At 37.4% G+C, this 12815-nt stretch overlaps 1 protein-coding gene across 1 annotated transcript in view; it reads left to right on the top strand.

The window, feature by feature from the left end:
• Positions 1–12815, top strand: part of TANK (TRAF family member associated NFKB activator) — an 89189-nt gene that overhangs the window by 23652 nt on the left and 52722 nt on the right. Inside the window, exon 2 of the mRNA XM_065880753.1 lies at positions 9965–10112. Within this exon, the coding sequence (XP_065736825.1) occupies positions 10014–10112 (99 nt within the window). The 5' untranslated portion in view covers positions 9965–10013. The remainder of the gene's footprint in view (positions 1–9964; positions 10113–12815) is intronic.

Here is a 12815-nt window from a genome sequence, read left to right on the forward strand (position 1 = left end):
ATGGTGTCTCTTCCATTAATAGAGAAAACAGTTGTCACATAGACTGATGAATTGTGGAAATTTCATGGAACCAAGATCAACAAGAGTGCTGTTGCTCTGGACCATCTGCCAAAGTATCAAAATACCTTTTTTTTTTTTTTTTTAAGAACATCTACCTTAGCAACTACTATTTTTGTTTCTCAATTCTATACACTTCTTTTGGAACAGTTCATAAAGCAGATCACTGTGGAACAAAAGGACACTTTATGAAAGCCTATTTCCCCGCCTTGGTGCATATTTGTGTAGTGTTTTACAGAGTACAGTGCTTTCCCAGTTATGACTTGATCCCCTATGGCAATGATTCTAAACCTCTCACACTTGCTTCTCCCTCTTCCTCCCCTCACCGCCCCCTCTCCACCAAAAAAAATTATGATCCAAGAAGTCTTGGACAGGGGTGGCTGATCTGTTTTTTGAAACTGCCCTGGATTATTCTAATGTACTGACAGGTTGGGAACCCATGTCCTACAGCGTGCTGTACCCCAGACATTCTAAACTGGGACAGATGAGGGAACCAAGGTCCACAGAAAGGTTACAGCTTATTCACTCTCACCCATCAACAAGCATATCTAGACTGGACATGTTTTCTGCACTTCAACTCTGATTCTATCTTTGGTTGACTAGGCTTGTTAATTTTGATTCTCTAACTTGTATTAAGAGAGAAATTAACACATTTTACACAAGATGTGGTCTCAGTTAAAAATAAGATTTGGAATCTTATTTTATAGCATCTTTTTAATTTTTTCCAGATGCAAAAGGAAATGAAACAGAATCAAACTTTTTAATAAACTCTTGCTCCTCCACAGTAGGGTAGCATAACAAGCTAGACTTAACTAGATCTGAATATCCACATTTGGGATCTGGGACTTAACTAGATCTGAATATTCACGTTTGAGGAAAACTGGAGTGGCCTTGAAAAGAGTAGAGATTTGGGTAATTTTGGCACAGAGGCAGGTTTGAGAAGTTGGTTCGTCAGGCTACCCAGGGAGTTTTGGTCCTGTCTTCAGGAGTATTCAACAGTAGGAGTAAGAAAGTGTGTTGCATGATATAAAAATACTGTATCTGGTTTTAAACTTTTATCATATTATACATTTAAAGTCACAACCTAAACATCTTGGGAATGACTAGGAATGGAGATCTGGATATCTCTGAAACCTTATTTTCTCACTGGAGTTCTCTCAGTTACTTCTAATAAGACAAGTTGTGACTTGCAAACATTTGCCCAGCAGCCTCTAGGTGTCCTCAGGGAAATTAAAAGCAGCGGTATGAAGAGCCGTAGAGTTCTGTGCTGGTAATTAAGAGCACAGAGTACAGCTTATAATTATGTAGGCTTTTGCCTGTTCCCATTTATCATTGGTAAGCTAAATGACTGTTCAGCGATTTCAACTGCGATTTAAGAGAAAATAGACCTTTTTGTGAAAAGGTCCTCTGTCTCCCGAAGTTTCATTCTCTTTTCATAGAAGAGCTGTCTCCTTTCGTAGTGGTTATGATTTAGTAAATGACTCAGAGATGCTGGAGGGGCCCCTAATCTGTTAACTCATGAGATTTTAACTACTTCTTTTTCAAAAACAACTTTGTCCTTTATGAATCTGGTGCAACCTGTGTCATCTCTTCTGGTTGGGAGGACCTTTTTAAGATTACTGAAAATATTTTTTCACACTTTTTAAATTAAAACCAGAAGATAGGTACAAATGTTCTACTCTTGTGAAAGATCATTAATAATACTATTTCATTATCATAAATTTGGTAGAGTAGAAGAGAGAGACTTAAGAAAAATAACACATTCACTCTACCAGAAAGTTATTTTTCTTGTTATTTAACACTGTATAAATGTTAACAGAACAGAGCATTAGATACCTGTTTGGCTAATAATCTCTTCATATAAGGTAACAGACTTATACTAAAATGCCTTACTATTTTATGCATATCCTAGTTTTCCTTCTGACGTTGTCCAGTGGGCCTATCCTCTTTTTTGGTTTATATTTGGGAGAAAAAAAGTGTGCATCTTGTGACACAAAGTGGTACAATAACAAGTATTGCTTCTTTCTCCCTCCACTGTTTTCTTTTAAAAAATGTAAGGGTTTTGTTTGTTTGTTTCTTTTTTGGTAAAAAGATTTTGGCCTGGTTGACTGTCAACCAGTATCAGAGGACATTAAAAACTTTAAGAATATAAGCAGGAGGGAAGGCATACTTAGCCATCATTTCTTCCTTTAGATTTCATTATCACTCAATTGGTACATTTTTCCTGACTGTTGTTAATTGTGTCTCTGTTAGCACTTTTGTTCAAAATTGAATTCAATATCCTCTCGTCTCCCCCTCAGTATTTCTTCCTGTTTCTCTGTGGCTGACTAGCATCACTGTTTGCCTAATTTTTGAAGAATATGGCTGGTGAACTATCTTTAACAAAATAACCTGATTACTTATTAAAATATAGATTATAGGACTCCTTCCCAGGCCAACTGATTCAGAATTGCTGGGCCCTGAATGCTTCCTTCTTGTCTGTTGTACAGATCCAGTTGGCCAACAAATCCTATTGATTCTACCTTTAAAACGTCTCTTGAATTCATTCATCATTCATTTTCCCTACTCTAGTTTAAGCCCTCATCTTTTACCCAGAATACAACAGTAGTTTCTTATGGATATCCTCACTTTGTCTCCCTCATTTGTTTATATTCCCTGCTGGTATCCAGTTAATCTTTCTAAAACATATCCATCTCCTGCTTGACAATCCTCCATTATTCCTTAACGTTAGCAAGTTAAAGTGTAAATTTCTTAGAGTGACATTCAAGGTCTACTGCAATCTGGCCATATCTAATCTGCTGTGTAGTATAGTTTATGTAGTTAGTGCACTCTGTAACTCTAGGGTGTAACTCTTTCCAATTATGGTCTACATGAACGGTACCTATAGGGTTCTTTCAGTGCAGCACAATCACACATGGTGGCCCTGACTATGCACCTGTCTTAGCACCCTGGCCTCTCCATCCTGTCTGTACATACACCTTACTTTCATAAATACAATACTCACCACCAGTCCCTAAGTGCACTATACTAGTGATTTCTCAGAGCCTCTGCTCCTTCAGAGTGAATGTTCTTTCCTCTCTCATTCCCTACTTGTTGAAATCCTTCTCATATTTCAGGTCCCAGTATAAGCGTCAGATCCTCTGTGAAGCCTTCCACAGTTCCTCTCATGTTAATTGTTCCTTCTATTGAGTCTTTTTCCTCCTTATACTCTTTATTTAACAGTTCTTTCTTTTCTTCTACCTTTGAGATAAAACTTAAATACAATGAAATGTACAAATCTTGAGTGAGCCTTTGGGTCAGTTCCTACAAATGCTTCTACCTATGTTTCCCAGATACCTATCAAGATACGCTTATACATTTTTACACATTTATAATTGATCTATTAATATGGTTAATCATTTCTATGTGTTTCTGCCTTACTAAATTATAAGCTCTAATTAGAGCTTATAAGGCAAAGTCTATGAGTTTGTCTCTTTCCCATGGAAAAAGGAGAACCTACTGTGTGTTCAGCACTGAACCAGTCTTGAATATTGTACCAATTAGGATACAGCTCAGCTCCTCTCTTAAGAGGCCCCCAAAGACACTGGCTTAAACAAATAAGACAGATTTTTTTTTTTTTTAAGACAGATATTTTATTTCTCTCACGTATTACAATTCAAAGTATAAGATGTCCAGAGCAGATCTGGCAGTTCCACAGTGTCAAGGACCTGGGCATCTTCATTCTTGTTGTTCCACATCTCCTTGTTCCGCCATCCTGGAAGTGTTGCCCTCACCACAGTGTTTCGGGTGACTAACCACAATATTCCATCCAACTGGGAAAGGGAAAAAGAAGAGAGCTTGTCTTGGAAGTTACACTTACTTGCCGATGACCAGAACACAGTCACATGACCACATCAGCTAAAAATCAGGAATACTAGAAGAGGAGAGAATGGATATTGAGGAACAGTTAACAGATATTGTTTCATATATGATCTCAATCTTCACAATAAACCTACAAACTATGTATAAGAAAACTAATACTCAGAGAAGCTAAGTAAATGGCTAGAAAACTGCAGATCTGAGATCTGAATTCAAAGCCTGTACTTTTTTTTCATTCTACCTAGTAAAGTGTTAGGAGGGACTATATAATTGTTATGAAATAAAGAAAGTCATTAATTTTCACAGTGTTACATCATGTATTTTCATATCACATATTTTCATAGTATCATATCTCTTCTAGGACATCCCATATAACTTTATTCCATACTTCTCATTATCTTTAAATGAATTACCATATCAACTGGCTTGTAACTTTTAAATCTATGATATCATTTATGAGGAAAAACAAATCACTATATTTGCCAAGCAAAAGCTTCTATACTCTGTATTTGTTTAGAAATGCTGTCTAGTCATAAAGTTGAAGGAGATTGTCTTGTAACCCCTTCATTTTAAAAGCAAGGAAAATCGAGGTCCAGAGCAGGTATAGGACTTGTCCTGTATTCCATTACTACCCTTGCTTCTTTTCAAGCATCATGGACAAGGACTAGCCTAATTAATCACTTCTATAAGTAACCATAATTGTTATACTTAAGAATTGTCTCAGGTTTGCAGAGTTGTCCTGATCTGGAAATTCAAACTGAACAATGCATAAGAAATGTGTGTAATCCTGGGCTGTTTTAGTGAAGAATGGATATTATCTAGCCCAAAAAAAAAAATCTTTATAACTGTCAGGAACCTGTTTTAGAAAGGATGACTGCTATTTGACAGTCAAATAAAAGGAATGGGTGAGGTCATTCCTACCCATAATTCAAAACCCAAGTCAAATGCCATCTACCTCTCAAAGCCTTTCCTAAACCTTGTAAATTGATGTGAGCACTTTCCTTTCCAAACTCTAGCCTTTAAATATCTCCAGGTACTCATATATATTCTTTAAGTTACAGCTAATGGTGCCTTCGTCAGGGTAGGTTTCATGTCTGTTTTGTTTTCACTACATCAGTGGCGCCCAGCCCAGGCTTTGTTTTTTGTTGGCACTCAGTAAATGTTTTATGGAATGAAGTATCCATCATGGCATTTTAGGAGAATACTTTGCAGCTGGCTTTAATAAACAATCCTTGAACTAAGAGTTTCAAAGATTTAGTCCCAGTCACTTGCTTATAGCTTTGTAGCTGTATGCAGGTCATTTAACTCCTCTGAGCCTTATCAGTCAGATTGGAATACGAGTAACAGGAAATGAAGAGCTGGTGAAAAACTTAGTAAAAGGAACACAACATTAAGGTGGCACTGTCCCTAAAGCCGCTTGCTGCATCCCACATAGTGCCTTACATGTATTAAGCAAACAACTACTTCAGTTTTTCTAATTTAATTGAATCATAATGGTATATATTTTATTGAAATCAAAGTTTGGCCCTAGTAGTTGACACAGCTTTGTTGGAGCTGGGAAGTTTTACCAAGGGAAAGTAAAATTATTGCCCTCATGCAGGCTGATTCTCCTATCCTAGAACAGTTTCATTATGAACCAAGGATCAATGAAAGAGGAAGCAGCCTGATGCCCAGGGATTTTCTTAGTACTTCTTCCTGTGCAAGCACATGCTGGACCTGGGAGGCAGAACAGGAACTTGCCACCCTCCATTTTCCATCTTACAGGAACAACCCAAAGGAAAAAAGGGACTTCTGTCAGAGGAATAGAGGTAGGTGTGACAGGACTATCCTGAAGCCAGGATTACCCTGGGGGTGGGATGCTTTGTATTCTGCCCACCCAGCTAAACTGTCTTGGGCATCAGTGAGTTAAGTTTTTCCTTGTGTGGTATGAGGAAACTAGTAAACCAAACCCAGAAATAAAGAAATTACCACGGAAGGCTTTCCTTAAAATACATTTAAAAGAGTGAAGCCATAACTAGAAGAATGTTTCCAAGGCAGAGCTGGCTCTAGCTTGGACCTCCTGGGTTTAGGGGATGAGAGTGGCCATTTGATTTGAGTTTGAGCATGTTTATTGTAAATAAAACCATTTCCCTGGAGCCTGGCAAGTTTTGCAGAAGGCATACCAAAATGTAATTGAATTGTGACTGCCTCTTAAATTGTGAAATTAATTTTACACTTAACAAATGCTTTAAAAAATAGAGGAACAAGTGGCTTTAAAGTTCAGAGTGTTAATATTTGAAATCTGTCCAATTTAATTAACTGGGTCCCAGAGACTGTTTCCTTTTTCTCTGGTCAGTGTCACTGATCTAACACCCAATTTTCTTCTTTGTTGTGAGATAAGAATTAAATGTATCATTTATTTAGTTGTATTGACCTGAATCATATCTCCCCAGCATACATTCTTATTTCAGGAAATAGGATGCATCCATGTGGAATTTACTCAGTAACTCTTCCTAGTGACATTTGTGTGATCTAATTCAAGGAACTGAAATGAAGGCTGCACATGGTTTACTTGCATATGATGCAGCTGTTTTTAGTACTGTATTTACATTTTTAAAAGCAAGAATGCACCTTCTTGATGGAACAGACATGCATTTTTAGATTCACAGACTCAAGAACCGTAGAACAAAGAAGTTTCTTAGAAATTGAACCCAGACATCTTTTTTGTTTTGAAGAGGTAGAAACTTGAGTCCCAAAAGATTTAGTGGCCCTGAACTAAGCTCACAGGGTCAGCCAGTGATAGAACAAAACAAGAAACTAGATGGGTTCCCAATTCAAGCTTCTTGTTTGTCCCAGATAAATATAGGTGTGGTTTACATTGACAATTTGTTATGACATCTGCAGCTTATTAAGACAGTGATAGACAACCTAGCCACTTAGCTACTTAAATCATCTAATTTCTGCATGAGCATATTATAGTATACTATAGTCCCTTTAGCTACCTACCCTTATTTTTCTTTTCCTGCTTATATACTTATTTTTAATCTTGTGTTTTTTTAAGCCACCCTAAATCAATTTTTTGAATGATAATATCTAAATAAATACTCCAAGTGATGCTTTGTGTTCATGCTAATTACTCATGTTTCCATAGTGTCTATGGTATGTCAGAGATCCTGGCAATGTTAATTATCCTAACAGTGTTTCATCTTTTCCATCTATCAGAAGTAGCAGTAAAAACAAATTTCAGGTGGAATGCCTAAAAAATATATCATTCTTTCATTGCTTCACAAGGTAAAGACACTGTAATCCCCATAATAAAATCCTTGAAATTGTTTTTATCAAGCCTAGAAAATAACTTAGGAGTGTATTTAGTATCTTAAAATGAAAGACTGGCTGATGGGATTGAAATATTACCTAGGTATTTAAAAGGGCATTGTGATTTATGGTAAACTGATTTTCAACAAGGCTGCCAAGGGCATTCAGTGGGAAAAGAAAAGCCTTTTCAACAAATGATACCAGGACAACTGGCTAGCCACATGCAGAGGAATGAATCTGGAGCCCTACCTCATACCATATTATACAAATTAACTCAATATGGATCAAAGGTCTAAATCTAAAAGCTAAAATTATAAAATTTCTAAAAGGAAATGCAGGTGAAAATCCATGTAATCTTGGGTTAGGCAATGGTTTCTTAGATATGATATGAAAAGCACAAGAACAAAAAAAATAGATAAATTGGACTTCATCAAACTAAAAACTTTGTCAAAGGGCACTATCAAAGAAATGAAAAGATAATCTATAGAATGGGAGAAAATATTACAAATTATATATATATGTATGTATATATGAAAAGTGGGCAAAGGACTTGACTGGACATTTCTCCAAAGAAGATATACAAATGACCAATAAGCACTGTAAAGATGCTCAACATCAAAACTGTGATGAGGTATCACTTCATACCCACTAGGATCCTAGCATATAATTTTAAAATGGACAACAATTATTGGTGAAGATGTGGAGAAATTGGAACTCTTGTACGTTGCTAGTGGAAATATAAAATGGTACAGCTTCTGTGGAAACGTCTGGAACTTTTGTGGCAGTTCCTCAGAAAGTTAAACATAATTGTCATCTGACTCAGGAATTCTGCTCCCAAGCATATATCTAAGAGATTAAAAACTTATGTTCACACAGATATGTATACACAAATTGTAGCTTTATTCAAAATAACCAAAAAGTGGAAACAACCCAAATGTCCATTAACTGAGAAATGAATAAACAAAATGTAGTATATTCATAAAATGAAATATTATTCAGACATAAAAAGCAATGAAGTACTGTTACATGCGACAACATGGATAAAGGTTGGAAATTTTATGCTACATGAAAAAAGCCAGACACAAAGGCCATGTATTTTATGACTCCAAACATCCAAAGTAGGCAAATCCATAGAGTCAGAAAGTAGATTAGTGGTTGTCAGGGGATAGAGGGGAGATGTGAATTGGGACTAACTGCTATTAAGTACAGGGTTTCTTTCTGAGGTGATAAAAATGTTCTGTGATTAGATATTGGTGATGGTTACACAACATTGTGAATATACTGAAAACCACAGAAGTGTATACTTTAGAACGGTGAATTTATGTTATATGAACATCTTAATGTAAAATACTGAAAGTTTTTTAAAGCATGTATACCCGACGATAAAATAAAGGTGTTGTAAAAGGTTAGAGACGGTTATGAAGGATTTCTAATCATAAGGGAGTGAAATAATTTGCTACCCCCAAAATCCCCTATGACTGATAAAGAACTTTGTCTCCTCTGGCTTTCAGAGGATTAAGAGAAAGGCTCTGTGGTGTGGTTTTTACAGCTTGACGGGAAGAATCAGTCATTAGATGACCCTCTGCTCAGAGTCAGGGAATGTCGTTAGAGATGTTATGCAAGTTGAGATGATAAAAATAAATTACCTCCACTGAGTAAATCACCTGTAGTTCAGAAATAGCAAAACAGTTGGCAAACTAATAGAGCATAGGGGTAGGACTGATGGGATGTGATTTTTCTTTTTTAATGTAGAGTCCAACGGCAGCTCTCCCTAGATTTTGGTGCTAAAATAAGAGCATTTTCACACATTTTAATTGCTCTGTGATAACAGTGTGAACTCCATCCACAAACATTTATCTACTTAATTTTGCTCTAATTTCAGTGTAGCAAGCATTTACCTTGTAAGTGGGAATAACTGTCCATTTAGTAAAAAGAAGTCCCTTCTCACATTGCTAATCCTGTTGTGTATTTCTGTAATAAAGAGTAATAACAAATGACCTTTTATATTTTTCCATTTTTAGCTTGCATTTATAGAATACCATGTGCAAAGTAGCATCTTTATGAACTGGAACCCTAATTGCTCCTTAAACATTAGTGAAAAATATTTAAAAACTGTAGAAGTTAAGGTTTCACAATATTTCTGATCAGAATTTTAAATGAGGCTTTTTTGCCTTTATAAAACTTGATAGTACTTGGTGCTATAATGTTCATGATAAACCATATAGAACTGTCTTTGAGGTACATTTTTTTTTTTCGGTACGCGGGCCTCTCACTGTTGTGGCCTCTCCCTTTGCGGAGCACAGGCTCTAAACATGCAGGCTCAGCGGCCATGGCTCATGGGCCCAGCCGCTCTGCGGCATGTGGGATCTTCCCGGACCGGGGCACAAACCCGTGTCCCCTGCATCGGCAGGCGGACTCTCAACCACTGCTCCACCAGGGAAGCCCTGAGGTACATTTTTTTTTTTTTTTTTTTTTTTTTTTTTTTTTTTTTTATGCGTTACGCGGGCCTCTCACTGTCGTGGCCTCTCCCGTTGCGGAGGACAGGCTCCGGACGCGCAGGCTCAGCGGCCATGGCTCACGGGCCCAGCCGCTCCGCGGCATGTGGGATCCTCCCAGACCGGGGCACGAACCCGCGTCCCCTGCATCGGCAGGCGGACCCTCAACCACTGCGCCACCAGGGAAGCCCCTGAGGTACATTTTTAAAGTGAGATTTATATAACTTAATAGCTATCTAAATTTTTCAATTATTTTCCAGACCTGTCATTTACTCCATCATTTATAGTGATGCTACAAGACAGAGAGGAATGGATAAAAACATTGGCGAGCAACTCAATAAAGCTTATGAAGCCTTTCGACAGGCATGCATGGATAGAGATTCAGCAGTAAAAGAGCTACAGCAAAAGGTATGTGGTTTTGTTTTTGAAAGTTATTTACCCTGGTAAATGGAATTTGAGTCTTGTGCAATGGAAAATACTATATTGTTAGAAAGTGCCTTGAAGAACTAAAACACAGTGATATATTAATGGATGAAATTTGAGATTTTTATTTGCTATCTTTTTTAAAAACATTGTGACCTGTGGGAAGAATTCATTTTAAGGTGGTTGTATTGAGGAAAGATAAGAATGTTATCTTCCATAAATAATTTTTAAATAAAATGACAAACTGAAAGTCAGAAGTATTATTATCTCAGCTAGTTTTATTTTTGTGTGTTTTTTTTGTTTTTTGTTTTTTTCGATACGCGGACCTCTCACTGTTGTGGCCTCTCCCGTTGTGGAGCACAGGCTCTGGACGCGCAGGCTCAGCAGCCATGGCGCACGGGCCTAGCCGCTCCGCGGCATGTGGGATCTTCCCAGACCAGGTCACGAACCCGTGTCCCCTGCATCAGCAGGCCGACTCTCAACCACTGCGCCACCAGGGAAGCCCTTTTTGTGTTTTTTTTTTACATGGTTATTTGGCTGGTGCAAGGACTGTACAAATCTTAAAATATCCTGGAACTAAATTTGTTATTAATTTATAATAGTCTTCCATTCTTTAAATGTAACAGTTAAAAATCAACTCTTTCAGTGAAATCTTTAGTGACTTACCAGAATGTTCAGCTTTTTAAAATTACTGCTGTACACATAAAACTTCTGTTTAGTGCTTTCAGTTTCAAAAGAAAGTAAATTGGAAGAAAGGTATACCCAGGCAAAAATTACTTGGTCTAGTAGTTACCAGGCACATGTCTGTTATTGGTCCATTATAAGGTTTTCACTGGTCTACAGCAAAATGAGAAAAATGAGAATAATGTAATGAACTTCTTACAGTGCTAAATATATTCCATTTAAAATTCTGTCCTTTATTCTGATATTGTTTCCATGTTTCTGTACTGTCAGAATAAAGAGCAAAATTTTATTAACATATATATTCATTGAATGATGATCATAGAGTTTTTTGCTTGCTTGTTTAATATCATTACTTAGTGTTTTGGGGGTCCCCAATACCACCCACACATTCTGCGATTCTCTAGAAGGACTCACAGGACTTAGTATACTGTCATACTCAGAGCTAAGATTTATTACAGAGACATTGTAAAGATACACAGCCAGATCACTAATGGAAAAAGACATCAGGTGGAGTCTAGAGGAATCTGTGTGCAGGCTTCCTATGCTCTTTCCCTCCTGTGAGAGGTCACACAGAGTGCACCCTCTCCAGCTCAAAAATTCACTCAACACACTTGCAGTGTTTTGGCATGGGGAACTCCATTTGAGACTCAAGAGCTTGCGTTTTTTTTAAGGGCTGGTTACATAGGCACCGTCTGTCAACCAAAATTTCAGATTCTCAGAAGGAAAGTAGTTATTCACCATAAATCTCATGGTACAGTCTAAGTAGGCTGGCACAGCATTTAGAATCTTATCACTTAAACGTTTTCAAAAATCAAGTTCCCAGATGCTGTCAAGGGCCAGCCTTGCAAATAGGCCTTTTTGAAGATAAACAGCCTAAGGCCTGCTATGTTAAATTATTCCTGCACGGGCAGTTGAAAGTGGAGGATCTTATGTTGGTTCCCTCAATTAAAATAAAAAATTTACTAGCCTGTGAAATTCTGAAGTCTAAGAAATATGCTAGCCGTGCGGTTCTTAGTTTCTTCCATAAATATAGGAACTACACAATTCGCTTCCTCCTTTCCGTTTGATACATCTACCATAAAACTAGCTGTTATACATACTTCACTGCATTCCTCAGAAATTGTCATTATTCTTTGTGATTATCCTTTTGATTTACTAAAGAATACTCACAGTTATATAGGTAAACTTAATGGGCTAGATGTCTTCATTAGGGGTGCACAAGAGAAACAGAGATGGGATAATGACAGGCACTTTCTCAATTTTTTTTTTTTTTTTGTGTGTGTGTGTATGTGGTATGCGGGCCTCTCACTGTTGTGGCCTCTCCCGTTGCGGAGCACAGGCTCCGGACACGCAGGCTCAGCAGCCATGGCTCACAGACCCAGCCGCTCCGCGGCATGTGGGATCTTCCCAGACCAGGGCAAGAACCTGTGTCGCCTTCATCAGCAGGTGGACTCTCAACCACTGCGCCACCAGGGAAGCCCTTTCTCAATTATTGAAATGAAGTTTGGATTTCTTTTCCTTTCCAGTTCATGTATAAGGCATAATCACCTTTTAAAAAACAAAACAAAAACTCCCAGCTTTTATTCTTCTTATTTTCCCATTAGGTTCATTAAGAAACTTCAGCAATACTGTACTTGCTCTAGGAAAGTTAGGAAACACAGAATTAGGGAAAAGGAGTATTGAGATATTCTTGGGTTAAGGCAGACACAGGAATTTCTCTGTCTCCTCCTCTTTCTGCACTGGCCAGTGGTAAGCAATTGAAAACTTTTGTAATTTAATCTCTTATCTGCCATGGAAGAAACCTTCACTCACAGCAGCAATTATCTTAAAGAGGGGAAAGGGAAATATTTTTTTACATTTCACAAGAACAGGGGAAGAAAAAATGTATACTATATATTTTTATATGTTAAACTCTAAATATTTTGATTTATTTAAGAAACATTATTGAGTGTCTGCTGTGTACTGGGTCCTTAATGAGGTTCTAAGAATACTGAAATAAAATAT

Source organism: Phocoena phocoena, chromosome 7 (genome assembly GCF_963924675.1).
Source record: "Phocoena phocoena chromosome 7, mPhoPho1.1, whole genome shotgun sequence".
Classification (NCBI taxonomy): domain Eukaryota; kingdom Metazoa; phylum Chordata; class Mammalia; order Artiodactyla; family Phocoenidae; genus Phocoena; species Phocoena phocoena.